The 20,788-nt window shown below is 43.7% G+C and overlaps 2 protein-coding genes and 1 pseudogene across 2 annotated transcripts; 1 reads left to right on the forward strand and 2 right to left on the reverse strand.

Annotated features, from left to right (window-relative positions):
* Positions 1-451: 451 nt before the first annotated feature.
* LOC130138884 (L-type lectin-domain containing receptor kinase IV.1-like) lies at positions 452-2,665 on the reverse strand. The gene has a single exon (XM_056314404.1). The coding sequence runs from the start codon at positions 2,513-2,515 to the stop codon at positions 506-508; it is 2,010 nt and encodes a 669-aa protein (XP_056170379.1). The 5' UTR covers positions 2,516-2,665; the 3' UTR covers positions 452-505.
* A 3,252-nt stretch (positions 2,666-5,917) lies between these two features.
* LOC115667083 (L-type lectin-domain containing receptor kinase IV.1-like) lies at positions 5,918-8,242 on the reverse strand. Its single transcript, XM_056314405.1, has one exon. It carries the CDS (start codon positions 8,100-8,102, stop codon positions 6,099-6,101), a length of 2,004 nt encoding a protein of 667 aa, XP_056170380.1. The 5' UTR covers positions 8,103-8,242; the 3' UTR covers positions 5,918-6,098.
* A 6,495-nt stretch (positions 8,243-14,737) lies between these two features.
* Positions 14,738-16,360, forward strand: LOC115669674 (L-type lectin-domain containing receptor kinase IV.1-like; annotated as a pseudogene).
* The last annotated feature ends 4,428 nt before the right edge of the window (positions 16,361-20,788 follow it).

A 20,788-nucleotide genomic window follows, 5' to 3' on the forward strand; every position in this document is an offset into this window, starting at 1 on the left:
GTAGCTAAGGAGGAAATCAGCTTGAAATTCTGCAATTCAGATGATCAGGTTGCTGACATCTTCACAAAGGCGCTGTCATATTCCAAGTTTAGTTACTTAAGAAGCAAGCTTGCGATGGGGGAGTTTGAATCAAGAGGGGGTGTTAGGAATGTGATTCAAATCACTAACGGCTAGCAGGAAGTGGTCTTGGTGATCTTTTTAGTAAATCCCATGATTGTAGGAACTGTCATTAGTGATCCTTATTTAGTGGGAACACGATCCCACGTTATCACGTTTTGTTCTGTTTTCTAGGAGTCAGTTATTTGAATTTAGCTATTTATTAGCTTGTTCCTCTGTTATGTTTAGTGTGTAATTTCGAATTATTGAATGTAAAAGGATCACTTTGTTCTTGCATTGTGTTATCTTTTTCATATCTTCTATCACCTGTAAAGCTCTTTTTACTCTAACATATCGATGTTCCCCAAACACACAGGATGGAATTAAATTAGAAACTAAACCATGAGGCTCATCGTCCACCTGAGAGATGCGATTCTACGACAGAAGATGAGTGCGCAGATGCCGTGTACGTGGAGGATGGATAAGACATGGCCAAATAATCAAAACCTTTGCGATGAGCGAAGGTTAACCCATCGGAGGAAAGGCCGATGGACGACAATTCCGGCATCGGAAGATCGCCCTCCAAGTACTGCAGAACTTGACGCATGCTCGGCCTCATCAACGGGTGGGAGTGGGAACACGTCAACCCGAGTTTCAGCACCAACTCCATCTCTTCTTCCACGAACTCCGCCCCCAACTTCGGATCTCTTGCCTCGAGAATTGCACCTCCGACCCAGCAAGAAAATACCCAGTCCACCAATATCACGTCCTCTGCTTCCCCAAGCTCTATTGGCCTTTTCCCGCAGGCAACCTCAAGCAAGAAAGCTCCGAAGGCATACACATCGGTGTTCCTAGTGGCCTTGCCGGTTCGCGTGTGCTCAGGGGCGAGATAACCGAGCGTTCCTACCACGTGAGTCGTTTGAGGGTCGGTTCCATGGTCGTATAGTCTCGCAAGCCCAAAATCTCCAAGTCTTCCATTTAAGTCAGCATCTAGCAAGATGTTGCTCGCCTTTATATCCCTGTGGATCACCACTTGCTCCCACCCTTCGTGCAGATAAAGCAGCCCAGATGCCACTCCTTTGATCACTCTAAATCTTTGCCTCCAATTGAGGGTGACCTTTGGTTGGTCATAGAGGTACTTGTCGAGGCTCCCATTGGGCATGTAGTCGTAAACCAAGAGCAACTCCCCTTTCCGGCGGCAGTAACCGAGGAGCGACACTATGTTGCGGTGACGGAGCCGACCGATGCTGATGATCTCCGCTACGAATTCTCTCATGCCTTGTCTCGATTCATGGGAGACCCTCTTCACCGCGATCTCTATCTTTGATGTGGGTAAGATTCCTCTATAGACCCGACCGAATCCACCCGTCCCTAATAGCTCTTGCTCCCGGAATCCTTTTGTCGCAATATAAAGATCTTTGAACTTGAACCGATGTGGGCCGTAGTCCCTCTCCCAATCTTCAAGGACCTCGGCAAATTTCCTTTTCCTTCTTATCACATAAACTACGCTCAAGATCAGCATCGATACAATGAAAAGAACCATCAGTGGTAGCCCTATAGTCAGTGCTTTCGACGTCTCCTTCTTGCCAATCCGAGGAAGCTTGGGAAGTTGGGATAGGGCAAGTGCCGGAGCTTCTCCATTTACCCTGAAGCTCCAACCCAGAACATAGTGAGAAGTTAGGAACGGACCGGTCGATGACGAGAAGCCGACATACATGCTCTCGTTGATGATCGACGAGAGATCCCGACTAAGAGACAAAAGGGGAGTCTGCGGTTTCTGCAATGTGACATTGATCGGAGCCAATGTGACATGGATCTGCTTTTCCGTGCCATCGTAGTCCACCCAAACTTGCATTGCTTTACCGCTGATTAGAGTCAAGTTCTTGAACTCCCCACCGTCTGCATAATACCCCGCTGGAGTTGAGTTTGCTGATGTCAACCCGTTCAAGTTGATTCCGACATGATTATCGTTAATGTCGTGAAACTCGCTGTTCAGGATCGTGTCGAGTTCCACCCCAAACACGTGATTGGTGTTCTTGTTGTTGTCAATTTTGTTGAACATGCCGAGGTATTGGTTCGCCAGGGACCCGGGGAGGCCTCTCTGGGGCGCGACCACGAAGACGATCCCATGGCCGCTCAGAGTCGCGTACTGAGGTTGAATCGCAAAGACGAACGTGGTGGAGAAGGAGAAGACGGAGCCGTTCGGCAAGTTCTTGAACCGGACAGGGTCGGCATGGAAGGCGTGGCCCTTCTGCTCCATGGTGTCGTTGGTCAGCTTCAGGAGGCCATTGGAGGTGACCCCGGCGATCCCATCGAGGCTCAGCTTGGCCGATCGGAAGCTGTTGTACACGAAACTGGTCTCTTGAGCGTAAGCCAACACTGCTAGCAGAGAGAGCCCAACAAGAATCTTGAAGAACATGGCTCCAGCTCAAAATTCTGCTCAGCAATTTGCTGAAGAAGGATGCAGTTAAGAGGGCTATAAAAATCCAGAAGAATCATTATCTTGCAACGTCAAACGAGTGGTGCAAATTTCAAAAATATCTGCTCCACGTGAGTCCAACGAATTGATGAATGCCTTGGACTTTCAACGGACGAATTAAACAGTGTCCTGTTCATAAGGCAAAGAGGACCTCAAGGTGAGAACGAGAGAGTTTCGATTTCATAATTATTTTGGGTAAAATGGGGTTTAATAAATCCAGATGGTCATGCACAGAAACGTGGTGGTGAGCTATGTAGGACAATCGACAATGATTAGACTGTCGCGTTAACAATTTTTCGAGCGAAAATTGATCTGAAGGACTATATTGGACTTTCGCATAATGATTTAAGATTAAATTTGCAAAATTGAAAACTTTAAACTGAATTGACATTCGTACAATAATTTGTGATGGATTGGATAAACTTTTCCTCTTTTTCGATACGTTCCCTTAAAAGGTTATGGCATGATCATAGAGGTCATTGTATAATTATGCTGTACTTAAATGAGAATGTCTAACATGGAATATGGTGAGCAGTGAATTCGCCGATGGATGCCAATTTTGGCCCTGGTTTGTGGACCATAAAATTGCTAGGTAAAAGTGGGAAAATATTAATAAAGAAAAAGATAAAGAGATGGCCATAGAGCAGAGGTTGAAAGTTCCGAGTGGCAGTTGATTAGTCTACTCTCATAAAAGCATTGATAATTTAACCTTTTTTTGGTTGAATTAATAATTTAATGTTGCTTAGAGCTTTTGTACAAGTCCATCGAAATTTCATTTCGTTATATATTTGAGGAACAATTTGGAAGAAGTAAAATTCTTTTCTCCAATAAGTAGCAAAACTGCATATGTGTGTGTGTTAAAGGAAAGAAGAAAACAAATTAAATTTGCGTGGAGAGAGTGATAAAAATGAAAATTAATATGGGAAAGTAAGTTAATTAGTCGATAGATGACAAATTTAAATTCAATTTTAGGAAATAAGATATTTTATCTATTTTGTTATACAATATCATCACAACACAACTTAACAATCCACGTGGAATTTTAAGCATTTCTTAGTGATAATTTGAGATTGAAATCAGCTGTAAAATGTAATACATTTTTTATATAGAAAACACCCATAAACTTATTAAAAGAAACTTTAAAGCTACCGACTTTGGTATTTTGTCATGGATAATAAGGGTGGGGGAGGGCGACCAACATAATTAACCTTCTTAGCATCACTATAAGAGTTTCATCCTGTTACATAAAATTTTGTAAGTTTGTGATGGAAAAAAACTCAATGGTTTCAAATAGTAATTAAAGTTCAATAGAGGGTGATTGATGACCAATTACATTATTAAATTCAAGTATCATACTGTATTAATATATCAAGTTAGATTTATATTTACTCAAAAGCTATAATGAGTCTGGAGTCGATTAGGTTACATTAATTTCTTTCAAAATGCATCGAATCTCTGATATGGGATCTTTCGCGCGTGCAATTCAACAAATCGAATTTCGGGTCGTTCTCTAAGATGGAATTATTAGGCTTTCTTGCTCTATGTACTAATATTCGAAGCATCGTAGAAGAGTCATACATGATATTAAACACACCTGAAATTTGTGGGGGCAATGTCCTTCATCACACACCATTGCTTATTTACTTGCCAAGTCAATGACCTTCCGAACACGGGAAACATCAACTCAGGTTAACGGATACCCTCATCTAGTCAAGTCAATGACCTTCCGAACACGGGAAACATCAACTCAGGTTGCGGATACCCGCTCGTCTAGTTTGGCCATTTAATGAACTGTTGTAAATGCTGTACAGAGACGGGCATACTACATGAGAATTTTAAAGGCACGGATGATAATTATTCTATTTTTTTATTTTTTTTTGAAAATAAATTTGAAATAGAAATTCGTTTGATAATACAATTTTATTTTTTTTTATTTCTGGAACAAATTTCTACTCCAAAAATAAGTTTGGAACGGAAATTAGAAGTAAAATTTTTGTACTTTTTTTTATTTCTAGAACAGAAATCGGAAATAAAAAATTTTCTCATCATGTACCCTCACTACTAGCTGGCCGCCCACCTACCGCCCTCTGTCGTTGCCGATCGCCTCCCACTGCTGCCTCTCGCCGCTCGTCGCTCGCCGCCCGCCGTCTACCTTCCTTCGTCTCTCAATGTCGATCACCTCCCACCGTCAGCCACCGCTGCCCAACACTGGCCACCTCCCGCCGCCACCCTCCTCTCGTCACCGGTCGCCTCTCACCGCCGCCTCCCGCCCGCCGGCCGCTTGTGAGGGAGAAATTTTGTATCGTTATCAAACGAATTTTTATTTCAGAAACAGAAATTTTGTGTCGTTATCAAATGAGTATTTTGGCTCAGAAACTCGTCCATGAAATTTTTGGTCAGAAATTGATTTCTAGAGCAGAATGATTATCATTTGCGCCCTAAGTTGCTGATAGGAGTGTCAGAACCGAACCGAAAAATCGAATCAAACCGATCCGTTCTGATAATAAAAATAACCATTATTTTTTTGTCAGTTCGGTTGATTTTGGTTCAATTCGGTTCAAACCGAACTGAAAAAATAACCTCTGTTTTTTTTTACCCTAATCTCTCTCCTTTCTCACCCGTCTCGAAAATATCGTCAGTCCTTGGTGCTTGTTGGGATTTCCGATATTGAAGAGAGAGTGGAGAGACGTGCTCGTGCAGAACTCGCCGGTCTCTTTTCGGGAAAATATCGGAGAGAAAAATATAGAGAAAACGATTTTTGTGAAGAGAGAGAGAGAGAGCTGACCGACAAGAAAGAGTGAAAGACCAAAAGAAAGGAAGAAGAAGGAGGGGAGAGAGAGAAAATACGGGTAAAAGCCGCTGATGGAGATTGGACAAGCAAGACGCGGTGCCACATGGATGGTCCCCTTCCGACGAGCTCCGGGTCAAATGATAGAGAGGAGGAACAGAAGAGAGAGGCAAGCTTCGGGTCGGATCTGGCGGCGCTCGTCGGGTATGGTCCACCTTTTCAGCATACGGTTCTCTCTGTTTGTAGAGAGAGATGGCGAGCGGGGTGAAGGCTTCGTGCCCCTTTTGGTGGCGTCTGTGCTAGCGGACGGAGCCACTCCCTCTGTTCTCGTCCAAACGGGATGAGCTTGGGTTTCGATTTCCTTCTGGCTTTTGCCGATTTGGATCTGGAGGGCTCAATCTGTCGGATTTGCATTTTTGCGCCAAGTTCAATTTAATTTGGAGATGTTTTTTTTTTTTTTTTTTTGTGGTGATTTGGTTATGGTTTATTAAATATTTTAATAGGGGGGGGGAAAAAAAAAAAAAAAAAAAAAAAAAAAAAAAAAAAAAAAAAAATTTTAGCGATAATTACACGGACTAGTACCAGAATGACTCATACAGCCTACGTATTCTAGATCTGCACATGATCTCATCTTGCAACTAATCGATTTCTACAAGAGAAGAAAAATGCCAGTGGACATATCGATGTTCCCCAAACACAGAGGATGGAATTAAATTAGAAACTAAACCATGAGGCTCATCGTCCACCTGAGAGAAGCGATTCTGCGACAGAAGATGAGTGCGCAGATGCCTTGTACAATGAGGACGGATAAGACATGGCCAAATCATCAAAACCTTCGCGATGAGCGAAGGTTAACCCACCGGAGGAAAGGCCGATGGACGACAATTCCGGCATCGGAAGATCGCCCTCCAAGTACTGCAAAACTTGACGCATGCTCGGCCTCATCAACGGGTCAGAGTGGGAACACATCAACCCGAGTTTCAGCACCAACTCCATCTCTTCTTCCACAAACTCCACCCCCAACTTCGGATCTCTTGCCTCGAGAATTGCACCTCCAACCCAGCAAGAAAATACCCAGTCCACCAATATCACGTCCTCTGCTTCCCGAGTCTCTATTGGCCTTCTCCCGCAGGCAACCTCAATCAAGAAAGCTCCGAAGGCATACACGTCGGTGTTCCTAGTGGCCTTGCCGGTTCGCCCGTGCTCAGGGGCGAGATAACCGAACGTTCCTATCACGTGAGTCGTTTGAGGGTCGGTTCCATGGTCGTATAGTCTCGCAAGCCCAAAATCTCCAAGTCTTCCATTTAAGTCAGCATCTAGCAAGATGTTGCTCGCCTTTATATCCCTGTGGATCACCACTTGTTCCCACCCTTCATGCAGATAAAGCAGCCCAGATGCCACTCCTCTGATCACGCTAAATCTTTGCCTCCAATTGAGGGTGACCTTTGGTTGGTCATAGAGGTACTTGTCGAGGCTCCCATTGGGCATGTAGTCGTAAACCAAGAGCAACTCCCCTTTCCGGCGGCAGTAACCGAGGAGCGACACTATGTTGCGGTGACGGAGCCGACCGATGCTGATGATCTCCGCTACAAATTCTCTCATGCCTTGTCTCGATTCATGGGAGACCCTCTTCACCGCGATCTCTATCTTTGATGTGGGTAAGATTCCTCTATAGACCCGACCGAATCCACCCGTCCCTAATAGCTCTTGCTCTCGGAATCCTTTTGTCGCAATATAAAGATCTTTGAACTTGAACCGATGTGGGCCGTAGTCCCTCTCCCAATCTTCAAGGACCTCGGCAAATTTCCTTTTCCTTCTTATCACATAATCTACGCTCAAGATCAGCATCGATACAACGAAAAGAACCATCAGTGGTAGCCCTATAGTCAGTACTTTCGACGTCTCCTTCTTGCCAATCCGAGGAAGCTTGGGAAGTTGGGACAGGGCAAGTGCCTGAGCCTCTCCATTTACCCTGAAGCTCCAACCCAGAACATAGTGAGAAGATAGGAACGAACCGGTCGATGACGAAAAGCCAACATACATGTTCTCGTTGATAATCGGCGTGAGATCCCGACTAAGAGACAAAAGGGGAGTCTGCGGTTTTTGCACTTTGATCGGAGCCAATGTGACATGGATCTGCTTTTCCGTGCCATCGTAGTCCACCCAAACTTGCATTGCTTTACCGCTGATTAGAGTCAAGTTCTTGAACTCCCCACCGTCTGCATAATACCCCGCTGGAGTTGCGTTTGCTGATGTCAACCCGTTCAAGTCGATTCCGACATGATTATTGTTAATGTCCTGAAACTCGCTGTTCAGGATCGTGTCGAGTTCCACCCCAAACACGTGATTGGTGTTCTTGTTGTTGTCAATTTTGTTGAACATGCCGAGGTATTGGCTCTGCAGGGACCCGGGGAGGCCTCTCTGGGGCGCGACCACGAAGACGATCCCATGGCCGCTCAGAGTCGCGTACTGAGGTTGAATTGCAAAGACGAACGTGGTGGAGAACGAGAAGACGGAGCCGTTCGGCGAGTTCTTGAACCGGACAGGGTCGGGATGGAAGGCGTGGCCCATCTGCTGCTTGGTGTTGTTGGTCAGCTTCAGGAGGCCATTGGGGGTGACCCTGGCGGTCTCATCGAGGCTCAGCTTGGCCAATCCGAAACCGTTGTACACGAAACTGGTCTCTTGAGCGTAAGCCAACACTGCTAGCAGAGAGAACCCAACAAGAATCTTGAAGAACATGTCTCCAGCTCAAAATTCTGCTCAGCAATTAGCTGAAGAAGGATGCAGTTAAGAGGGCTATAAAAATCCAGAACAATCATTATCTTGCAACGTCAAACGAGTGGTGCAAATTTCAAAAATATCTGCGCCACGTGAGTCCAACGAATTGATGAATGTCTTGGACTTTCAATGGACGAATTAAACAGTGTCCTGTTCATAAGGCAAAGAGGACCTCAAGGTGAGAACGACAGAGTTTCGATTTCATAATTATTTTGGGTAAAATGGGATTAAAAAAATCTGGATGGTCATGCACGGAAACGTGGTGGTGAGCTATGTAGGACAGCTGACAATGATTAGATTGCCACGTTAATAATTTTCGAGCGAAAATTGATTGAAAGGACTATATTAGACTTTCACACAAAGATTTAAGACTAAATTTGTAAAATTAAAAACTTTAAATCGAATTGACATTTGTCTAATAATTTTATGATAGATTGGATAAACTTTTCCCCTTTTTCGATATGTTCACTTAAAAAGGTTATGACATGATCATAGTGGTCATTGTATAGTTATGCTGTACTTAAATGAGAATGTCTAACGTGGAATATGGTGAGCGGTTAATTCGCCAATGGATGTCAATTTTGGCCTTAGTTTGTGGACCATAAAATTGCTAGGTAAAAGTGGGAAAATATTAATAAAGAAATAGATAAAGAGATGGCCATAGAGCAGAGGTTGAAAGTTCTAAGTGGCAGTTGGTTAGTCTATTCTCATAAAAACAATGATAATTTAACCTTTGTGTTTTTTGGTCGAATTAATAATTTAACGTTGCCTAGAGCTTTTGTGACATTCCGAATTTTGGCCCATTTTTGGGATTTATAAAACGGGTATTTCGTCAGTGCGCTTATAGTAAAAATCTCGCTCGGGAACTGATCACTCCCGGTTATTATTTTTAAATCTTGAGATTTCGCTAGAATCGCATTCGATCGATTTGGCCGTTATTTAGACCCCGACCTTGGCAGTCGATTTTCGAGAGTTTCGGACGAAATAAATTGGACGTGTCGATATTATTGTGGCAGCGTCGAGGTGATTAGAAATAGTGAGAAAGTGGATTTTTGGACGGGTGCGAATTTGGACTGGTAGACCTCCCTCGTAGTGAGTCTTGAGTTATTTTATTTTGGCCCGTTGTCTTATATTATTGTTTGGGTTTTTTGGGACAGTTAGATCTTTTCCGGGTTTGAATCGCGACAGTTAGAATAATATTTAGTTTGAACCGTGTCCGTTGGTTCGCGTCCCCTCCCGCGCACGTTTCTCTCTCTCTCTCTCTCTCTCTCTCTCTCTCTCTCTCTCTCTCTCTCTCTCTCTCTCTCTCTCCTTCTTCTCTCTCTTTCCTCTCGCGCACGTCTTCCCCGTGCAACGTCCCCTCATGCCCATGCCAGCAGACCAACCCCCCGACACACTCTTCTCTCTCCTCCCTTCTCTCTTCCTTCTTCTCTTTTCTTCTTCTTCCTTTTCCTGGTTCTTCGCTGGCGTCTGGTTGTGCTTCGCCCCGCTCCTGCTCGCCCAGCCGACCGCCTTACTCCGCTCGTCCGGCTCGCCGCCGCGGAGCTCAGCCTGTCGCCTTCGCCGCTCGTTTGTTTGTGCACACTGGAGCTCGCCGATTTGAGCTCGTCCGTCCGTGCGCCGTCCACCGCGGCTAGCTGCGCAGTCGCCGCCGCGTGTCCTTGGCCTGCCCGTCGTTCGCAGCTCGCCGCCAGGCTGGGCTCCTCCATCGCCGGCCTCGCGAGCCGGCTCCACCACCGGCCCGCCATCTCTCCCTCGGCCTCGCCTTCATCTCTCTCCCTCTCGCCTCCACCCCGGGCCGACCTCCACCCTCCCCGGCTCGTCGTCACCGCGATGAGCCGTTGTCACACCGCCGCGTCGCCGCCATCGCCGGCCGCGCCCACCAACCCAGCTAGCCCGGTCGGCCCGGCCAGTGCAGCGTGGGCCGGCTCGTCACCCACGCGACCAAGCCGCGCCCGTTGCCACGCCCGTGCCCGCGCCCGTGGCCGAGCTCGCCCTGCGCCATGCCCGTTCAACCAGCGCGTCGCCCATCCAACTAGGCGCGTCGCCGTCCGTTCGCCCCGTGCGCCCCTTGGCACGCCGCACGGCCACTGCGCCCGCGTGCAAGGCCGTACGCCGATCGGCCATTGTGCCGCGTTGGCCGGCCACCGCGCCCGTTGGCCCGTGCCCGCGCCTAGTTCGCAGCCTTGTTCACCGGGCCATTTTAGGCCCGAGCCGACTTTTCCCGGGCCAAACTTAGGTAAGTGACTTCCTAAACTCTACCTAGTACTTTGGGTATTTTTAGACTTGTTTAGGGTGAAATTTAGTACCGGCTTAGGAATTTAATTAGGCATGGGCTAATTAGACCGATTGTGTTTAATTGGTGAATTATTGTGGCGATGATTGTGCGGCTGATTTAGTGATTGACTGAGATAAATATGCCTGACTGAATTGTCGTGGCGCTTGTGGGTGAATTGGATTAATTGAATGTGCCGACATGAATGTCGGGTCGGTGGACCGATGTGGGGAGTGTGAATTAAATTGGTTGTTAGAGTGTGTCAGATTGACATTGGTGTGAGCTTGGTAATTTGATTGTGAAATGTACGACGTGTTAGATGACAGATTGTGTGGTTGTGCATGTGCATGAGAGAAATGTCCCGAGGCGTGGTTACGCGGACCGAGCCCGGCTTGATCAGGGCGCCAACCCGAGGCGTGGTTACGCGGGTGTGGCTAGAAAGGCAAGTAATGACCGAGGCGTGGTTACGCGGGTCGAGAGAAATGTCCTCGAGGCGTGGTTACGCGGACCGAGCCCGGCTTGATTCGAGGGCTGCCAACCCGAGGCGTGGTTACGCGGGTGTGGCTAGAAAGGCAAGTAATGACCTGAGGCGTGGTTACGCGGGTCGAGAGAAATGTCCTGAGGCGTGGTTATGCGGGACTGAGCTCGGCTTGATCTGAGGGCTGGCCTGAGGCGTGTTGACGCGGGCTGTGTGAAAGGACCTGGGAGGTCGTGAGAAAGTTGCTCGGCCACGCATGCGAATTGAGTGTGATTGAATTGACTGGTTGAATTAGTTTGAGTGATTGAGTGAAAGCGTGGTTGGTGTTTGAGCGATTTGTGATGTGTTATTTAATTACTATTATTGCCTTATCACGTGACGACTAACGTGTAGAGTTGGCATGGACTTGATGGCGAGGTAAGTACAATGATGCGAATTTTATATGTTATGGGGTAGATTGCATGTCCGACTTGTCCGGGTACGCATTGGCCTACGTGGGGTTTAGGGGTTGCTTATTGAGACTCGTTCTCACGGTTATTATATAACCATTTCGATCCGCGACCGTAATCGATTCGGAGACGCCGCCAGAGCACCACAGGGATTGAAGAATAGATCATTTACCCTGTCTTTTGAGTACTTTTTGTAGAGGAGATAAGCTTGTCAACCACCGCCCCTTTTGAAAGCGTGGTTCTAAGCGGTAGCCCGAGTTATCGTTTTGTATAGTGACTACTTTATGATGGTATGCAATTATTGTTTCGTACTATCCCTTTGTCATTGTTTATTGTCTGGGTTAATTAATTTCGCTTCCGCTTGCCTTTATTGTTGGGTGTTTCGTTTGGGTCGGCGACGCGTCCTGGGACGTCGCGTTCAATGATCGACCATCGAGGGATGACCGCGCGCTCGTAGGGTGCGGGGCGTGACAGCTTTTGTACAAGTCCATCGAAATTTCATTTCGTTATATATCTGAGGAACAATTTGGAAGAAGTAAAATTCTTTTCTCCAATAAGTAGCAAAACTGCATATGTGTGTGTGTTAAAGGAAAGAAGAAAACAAATTTAAATTTACGTGGAGAGAGTGATAAAAATGAAATTAATATGGAAAAGAAAGTTAATTAGTAGATAGATGACTAATTTAAATTCAATTTTAGGAAATAAGATATTTTATCTATTTTGTTTTGCCATATCATCATAAGCTTAACAATCCACGTGGAATTTTATGTATTTTTTAGTGATAATTTGAGATTGAAATCAGCTGTAAAAAGTAATACGTGTTTGATATAGAGAACACCCAAAAACTTATTAAAAGAAACTTTAAAGCTGCGGACTTTGGTTTTTGTTCTGGATAATAAGGGTGGGGGAGGGTGACCAACATAATTAACCTTCTTAGCATCACTATGAGGGTTTCATCCTGTTACATAAAATTTTGTAAGTTTGTGATAGAAAAGCACTCAATGATTTCAAATAGTAATTAAAGTTCAATAGAGGGTGATTGATGACCAATTAAATTATTAAATTCAAGTATCATTTTGTATTAATATATCAAGTTATATTTGCATTTACTCAAAAGCTACAATGAGTCCTAAGTCAATTAGGTTACATTAATTTCTTTCAAAGTACATCGAAACTCTAATATGGGATCTTTCACACGTGCAACTTAACACACCAAATTTCGGGTCGTTCTTTGAGATGGAATTATTAGGCTTTCCTACTCTATGTACTAACATTCAAAGCATCGTAGAAGAGTCATACGTGATATTAAACACACTCGAAATTTGTGGGGGCATTGTCCTTCATCATACACCATCGGTCATTGACTTGTCGATGACTGACCGAACACGGCGAAACATTAACTCATGTTGATGGATGCCTTCGCCTAGTTCGACCATTTAATGAAATGTCTTAAATGGTGTACAGAGACGGGTAGATTACATTGGAACTTTAATGGGTGAATGATAATCATTCTGTTTGTGTTTTTCTATTTTTCTGTTGTTGGGAACATATTTACAACAAAAATCAGTTTGGTAATGCAATATCATTTTTCTATTTTTGAAACAAATTTGTACTTCATAAATAGGTTTGGAATATAAATTATAAGTAAAAATTTTATACTTTTCTATTTCTGAAACAGAAATCGGAAATAAAAACTCTTCTAATCGTTTGCCCTTACTACTTGCGAGCCGCCCAACCGCTGCTCTCCGTTGTTGCCGGTCACCGGTTGCCACCCACCCCCGCCTCTTGCTGCTTGTCGCTTGTCAGCCGTCGTCCTCCGCCTCTTGCCGTCCGCCGTCGTCGTCCGCCTCCCACCGCCATCTCTCGCCGCCAGCCATCTACCTTCCTCCGCTGCTCAACGCCAACCACCTTCCACCGTCGATCGCCGCCGCCCAACATCGGCCACCTCTTGTTGCTGCCTGCCCGCCGGCGGCCTCCCATCATCGTCCTCTGCTGCCGGCCACCTCTCGCCGCCACCTGCCTCCCATCGTGAGCCGCCTCCCGCCACCGCTTGCCGTTTGTTGCCTCCCGCCCACTGACCATTTGTGAGGGAAAAATTTTGTGTCGTTATCAAATGAATTTCTATTTCAGAAACAGAAATTTTGTGTCGTTATTAAACGCATATTTTGATTTAGAAGCTCGTCCATGGAATATAAATAGAAAATTCAATTTTTGGCCAGAAATTGATTTCTGGAGTAGAATGGTTATCATTCGCGCCCTAATAAGTTACTAATAAGACTCGAAGCAACCAGTTAATCATACAACAGAGGGTTCATCATCCGAAAGGCCAGTTGTATGTTTGTTAGCGATGCACAATTTGGGACGCTGATAATTGAAATTGCATGAGAGTCGATTCCATTCTACTGCAAATCATTTGGATCATTATAGGAACTTCGAATTATCTCACCAGAGCAGTGTGTTTGGTTGATTTCTTCGGCCTCTCGCCATTCATGATTGTTGTTGCGGAAGCCAAGCGATCGAACAATAAATTTGACAGAATAAGAAACTAAATTGGACACTAGGTTTATGTGATTTAGTTATGGCGACCTACGTCCACGGAAAGAGCAGCATGAAATTCCACTATGAATCAAGCGATACAGCGGAGATTACAACTACACTCGAGTCACTTAAACACTCTAAGTGTTTCCCAAGCCTCAATTACACTTAATAACCTAAGCAGTGTTTAGTTCCATAATTTCTCACGAAATAATCTCTTAATCTCGCGAAAAAATTATACATAAATCTTACCACAAGCTTTACTTGGCTTGAACACTAAACTATTGATGTAATTCCACGATAAATAGTCCATGCCAAGCTTTCGGTCGCAATGGCGCTTCAAGACTTTTCTCTCTTGCTCTGGACATAGGCTTCACGAAAAACACTCTGCTCTTTTTCGACAATCGTGCATCAGGAGTCCTCTATCCGAATATTTATATGCATATAAATGTGAGCCCCTTCTTCTTTGCCGACTTCATCGAGGAAGGATAATTCTTATCTTTTTATTTCTTTCTTGTCTTGACCAATCAGCAAACCCAGAAGCCCACTTTTCACGGTCAAAGTCCAACAAACACTTGGGGACTTATTCATGGAAATAAGAAGCCAGAGTCCCACACGGAAATTGATTTCCGTATATTCCCAACAGAGTCCAAGTTGGACTTTCCTATTTCACGCCCAAGATTCAGACGCATATTCGGAAAGCTAATTTCTGAAACTTTGCCATTGATTTCTTTTTTAAATTCAGATTTTACGCTTCGTACTCAAACTCGAAACATATTTTTAACAATTATACTAGTGGTTTCTCTCCTGGCAAATACCGCACTGACTCACAAAATCCGCGATTTCACGTGCAATAGTTTCCGGCCTGCGAATATGAGCCTCGATGGTTTAGCTGTACTCACTGGCAATGGTCTCCTGAAGTTGACCAATGGGACCAAACAGAAGGTGAGTCATGCCTTCTACCCGGACCCCATCACGTTCAAGAATTCATCCGATGGTGCTGTCCACTCGTTCTCCACCACATTCGTCTTCGCTATAATTCCCAAATATCCAGCTCTGGGCGGTCCTGGGTTCATCGTCGTGATAGCTCCTCGTAGAGAATTTCCCGGAGCTCGGCCTAGTTATTACTTTGGTCTCTTCAATGAAACAAACGATGGCAACGCCACGAACCACATTTTTGCGGTGGAATTTGACACGATTCAGAACAACGAAATCCATGATATCAACGACAACCATGTGGGGATCGATGTCAATGGGCTGGACTCTGTCAAATCTTCCCCTGCTGGATACACTGAAAACAACATTCAAGGCTTCAGAAACTTGAGTCTGAGTAGTGGTAAAGCGATGCAAGTTTGGGTGGATTATGATGGTATGCAGAAACAAATCAGGGTCACAGTAGCTCCGGTCAATGTCGACAAACCGAACACTCCCCTTTTGTCTCTGTCCTTCAATCTCTCGACGATCTTCAAGGAGACCATGTACGTTGGGTTCTCTTCCTCAACCGGCTTGCTCTCAGCTTCTCATTATATCCTCGGATGGAGCTTTAAGGTAAATGGACAAGCTCAAAGGCTTGATTTGTCTCAACTTCCTAGATTACCCCATATGAAAAAGAAGCAGAAATCCATTCCTCTCAGTACTGGACTGCCTTTCTTATGTTTGTTCTTTCTGTCAATACTAGTCTTTGCTGTGGCTTATGCAATAAGAAAAAGAAGGAAATTTGCAGAGGTTCTCGAGGATTGGGGGCGCGACTATAGTCCGCAGAGATTCAAGTATAAAGATCTCTATGTTGCCACAAGGCTGTTCAGGGATCAGGAGCTATCGGGAGCTGGTGGATTTGGTAAATTTATAAAGGGGTATTACCCACCTCAAAAACTGAGATCACGGTGAAGAGGATTTCTCATGAATTGAGGCAAGGGACGAGACAGTTCATCGCTGAGATTGTTAGTATTGGTCAGCTTCGTCATCGGAACATTGTGACGCTTCTCGGATACTGCCGTCAGAAGGGTGAGCTGCTGTTGGTTTATGACTACATGCCAAATGGAAGCCTAGACAATTACCTCTATAACCAACCAAAGGTGACCCTCAATTGGAGCCAAAGATTTAGAGTGATCAAAGGTGTTGCATATGGAGTCTCTTATCTCCATGAAGGATGGGAACAAGTAGTGATTCACAGGGATATCAAAGCTAGCAACATCTTGCTTGATTTAGAACTAAATGGCAGGTTAGGAGATTTCGGGCTTTCAAGACTACACGATCACGATACAGATCGTCAAACCACCCATGTGGTGGGAACTCTTGGATATCTGGCCCCGGAGAACACTCGAACTGCTAGGGCCACTACGAGCATGGATGTTTTTGCGTTTGGGGCATTTTTGCTCGAGGTTGCTTGTGGTAGGAGGCCCATCGAGGCTCGGGTGGAGGAGGACGTGATATTGGTGGACTGAGTGTTTTCTTGCTGGGATAAGGGTGACATTCTAGAGTCAAGAGATTCGAATTTAGTGTTGAGCGTCAGAAGCGCGGCAACAATATTGATTTGATGGAAGAAATTTTTGAAAGTGAAACAATCGCAATTCGCGTCTTTCTATTGCATGTCTCAATTACAAGAGAAATAGACTATATATAGGCCATAGTTTGATTCGAAATAGGAAACCTCTTTCTAGGAAACCTATTCTAATTAGGAAATCTAATTGACTTAGGAAACTTTCCTAAAATATAACTAGAAACAATATCTCACAATATATATGAAAAATCAAAATATGGAAGTACAAACAGACTCAAAAAAGGAAATAAGTATCAACAAATTTGGTTTAATTTCTAACACTCCCCCTTAAACCAAATTCTCTTCCATCGATCATTCCAAGCAAGCTCTTGAACTTTCGAAAAGCATCGATCTCGAGAGATTTAATAAAAATATCCGCTACTTGATCTCTGGTCTTCACATGTAATACTTCAACTTCATTCTCTTTAACCTGTTCTCGGATGAAGTGATATCGAACATCGATATGTTTACTTCGTTCATGAAAAACTAGATTTTTCGCCAAAGCAATAGCAGAAACATTATCAACAAAAATCTCCGTTGCTTTCTTCTGCTCCATAAGAATATCTTTGAGTAGTCTTCTCAACCATATTGTATGACAAACACATGAAGATGCAGCTACATATTCAGCTTCACATGTCGACAGAGTAACACTTGATTGCTTCTTTGATGACCACGTGAAAGCAGTATCGCACAAGAAAAATACAAATCCCGTGGTGCTTTTTCGATCGTCGATATCTCCACCATAATCACTATCCGAATAAGCTCTAAGTTTGAAAGATTCAGAGCAATAATAGTGTAAACCATGAGAAATAGTACCTTTGATATACCGAAATATTCTCTTTGCAGCTTTAAAATGAGATGATTTCGGCTTCTCCATGTATCGACTCGCAATTCCAACACTATACATAATATCCGGTCTCGTGCATGTCAAGTATCTCAAACTTCCAATCAAGCTTCTATAATATGTCGAATCAACATCGGCACCATCATCAAACTTCGAAAGCTTGGTTCCACACTCCATTGGTGTATTGACCGGTATACAATTCTTCATGTTGAATTTTTCAAGGATATTTTCTGCATATCCTTTTTGGGAAATAAAAATCCCATCGGCACTTTGCTTCACTTCGATACTAAGGATATAATTCATGAGACTATTATCTGTCATCTCAAATTCTTTCACCATCGATGCCTTAAAAGCATCAATCATCGCCGAATTATTTTATGTAAAAACAAGATCATCAACATATAAACAAGCGAGTAGAATATCACCTTTTTCTTGCTTCAAATAGAGCGCATGCTCGTATGGACATTGAGAGAATCCATTCGCCTTGAAATATGCATCAATTCTGGAATTCCATGCTCTCGGTACTTGTTTAAGCCTATATAGAGCTTTCTTCAACCTTAGCACTTTGTCTTCGTGACCTTTCACAACAAACCCCTCGGGTTGTTCAACATAAATTTCTTCTTCAAGGATGCCATTCAAGAATGCTGATTTGACATCCATTTGATAAATCCGTCAATTATTTTGAGCAGCAATGGAAATAATCAATCTAATCGTTTCCATACGGATGACAGGGGCAAAAACTTCATCATAGTCGATTCCGGCTTTTTGCTGTACCCTTTCGCGACTAATCTAGCTTTGTACCTTGTTACTTCACCTTTCTCATTCTTCTTGGCCTTGTACACCCATTTAATACCAATTGATTTCTTGTCCTTCGGAAGATTAGCAAGCTCCCATGTTTGATTTTTCTCGATGGCTTCAATTTCTTCATTTATGGCTTTCCTCCACTTTTCTTCTTTGGCCGCATCATCATAAGCAAGTGGTTCATAATCTGCAAGAAGACATATAAGATGAAGCTCTTCGGTAGCTTCATAAATTTCAAACAATCTTCTTGATCTTGGGACTAGCGGTTCATCGACACTATTTGAAGAGGATGGTGTTGATGAACTTGAATAAGATGTTGGAGAAGAAGGTGAAGGTTGATCTTTCAACTCCGTTTGATCACCACGAACATTCGCTTCTTCTTTTGGATTTTCTTCCCACATTCCATCTTCATCAAACTTGACATCTCTACTTACGTACACTTTCAAAGTGTTAGGGTCAAATAATCGATAAGCTTTGGATGATGAGTCATACCCGATAAAGATGAGCTCTTTGCTCTTATCTTCAAGTTTTGATCTTTTTTGATCAGGGACATGAGCATAGGCAATGCTCCCAAAAATTCTCAAGTGCGAAACACTTGGTGTTCTCCCGGTCCATGCCTCTTGTGGAGTTACGCCTTCAAGTCCATACGTAGAACATCTATTTTGAAGATAGACGGCACAAGAAACAGCTTCAGCCCAAAGTTCTTTGGATAAATTTTTGCTCTTCAACATGCTTCGAACCATATCAAGAATGGTTCTATTTTTCCGTTCAGCCATACCGTTTTGTTGAGGAGAATACGGGGCCGTCAAGAAACGCCGAATATCATGATTTTCACAGAATTTGTTGAATATGGCTGAGGTGAATTCTCCACCACGATCAGTCCTCAAAGCCTTGATAAAATAGTCGTTTTCCTTTTCAGCCAGGTTCTTGAATTGTTTGAAAATATCAAACACTTCTGTTTTTTCTTTTAAAAAATACACCCAAGTTTTTCGAGTAAAATCATCAATAAAAGTAACAAAATATCGATGATTACCATATGAGTGAGGATTGATCGGGCCACACAAATCTGAATGAATCAACTCAAGCGGCTTCTTCGCTCGATAAGTCGCCTCTTTCGGAAAGCTAGTTCTGGAATGCTTACCGATAACACACCCTTCACATAATTGATCGGGATGATCAATATGTGGTAAGCCATAAACCATCTTCTTGCGAGAAAGCAAATTGAGTCCGCCAAAATTGAGATGGCCGAACCTCAAATGCCACAACCATGAAGGATCATCTACGCATGCCTTTAGACATCGAGACATCTTCACATTTGCAATCAGTTTATTATTTCGATCTCTCAACATAAGATTAAGATTTCTCATATGAACAATATAACCTTTCTCCAGAAGTTATCCCAAACTCAAGATATTGCTTGACATTTTTGGAACATAATAAACATTAGTAATAAACTGACGTGCACCATTCTTTAAGCGAATCAAAATTCTACCTTTCCCTTCGACAAGAATTTTAGAGTTATCACCGAATGAGACATTCCCTTTAATTGTCTCATCTAACTCGGCAAACATCTCCTTTCTCCCACACATGTGATTACTTGCGCCGGTATCCAAATACCACGTATTGCTTTGACCTTCTTCATCTTCTTTAAATGCCAATAAGAGAACTTGATCAGCATTATTTACCAAATTCGCTTTTTCGTCTGCTCTGCTACTTTCTTTGTTCCAATAGTTAGAAGCATAATGGCCAAGTTTATTGCAATGATAACATTGGATTGTAGATTTATCATACCATTGGCTTGTCGAGTTCTTTTCTCTTCCACGAATACCTCTTTGATACTGGTATCCTCCATCACTTCGAGCAGGATCTCCTCTACTTCGTCCGCGACCTCTTCCTTGAAAGTGATCTCGGCCACGACCTCGATCACGATCTTGATTTGTCCCGCGATTTTGTACGGGATCTCTTCTTTGCTCCTTCTCATCTCGAATGGTCAATTGCGTTTGGAGAACTTCCTCCACCGGCTCAATCTTTTTCTTTCTCAATCTTTCTTCATGGGCTTGTAATGAACCCATAAGTTCATCAATCGTCATGGCATCCAAGTCTTTGGATTCTTCAATTGCAACCGCAATATGATCATACTTCTTGTCTAAGGACCGAAGTATTTTCTCAATAACACGAACATCGGAAACGTCTTCTCCGTTTCTTTTCATCTGGTTAACAATTGCCAAAATTCTCGTGAAATAATCAGTAATCGATTCAGATTCTTTCATGTGAATTACCTCGAATTCGCCTCTTAAGGTTTGAAGGCGAATCTTCTGAACTTTCTAAACTCCTTTATGTGTGTTTTGAAGAATCTCCCATGCCTCTTTAGCGGTGTTAGCGTTCGAAACTTTTTCGAACATGGAATCATCTAACACTTGATAGATAATCGATAGGGCATATTGATTTTTCGTTCGAACCTTCTCCAAAGCATTCCTCTGGTTCTGGTTCAACGTGGCTTCATCCTCAGGCTCATCATAGCCAATGTTAACAAGTTCCCACACACCGTACGCGCCGAGTAGAGCTTTCATTCTAACAGCCCAGTTACCATAATTTTCTTTGGTAAGACGAGGGTATTGAAGAGGAAGTTGATTGTTCGTTGAGGCCATGTTCACGAACCGTAAGATCTGATACCAATTTGTTGAGCGTCAGAAGCGTGGCAATAATATTGATTTGATGAAAGAAAT

This window comes from Syzygium oleosum, unplaced genomic scaffold (assembly GCF_021117445.2).
Source record: "Syzygium oleosum isolate NSW1041296 unplaced genomic scaffold, Sole_v2.1 Sole_v2.09, whole genome shotgun sequence".
Taxonomy (NCBI): Eukaryota; Viridiplantae; Streptophyta; class Magnoliopsida; order Myrtales; family Myrtaceae; genus Syzygium; species Syzygium oleosum.

Coding starts and splice junctions, on each gene's coding strand:
- LOC115667083 (XM_056314405.1), bottom strand. CDS start 8,102: ATGTTCTTCAAGATTCTTGTTGGGTTCTCTCTGCTAGCAGTGTTGGCT.
- LOC130138884 (XM_056314404.1), bottom strand. CDS start 2,515: ATGTTCTTCAAGATTCTTGTTGGGCTCTCTCTGCTAGCAGTGTTGGCT.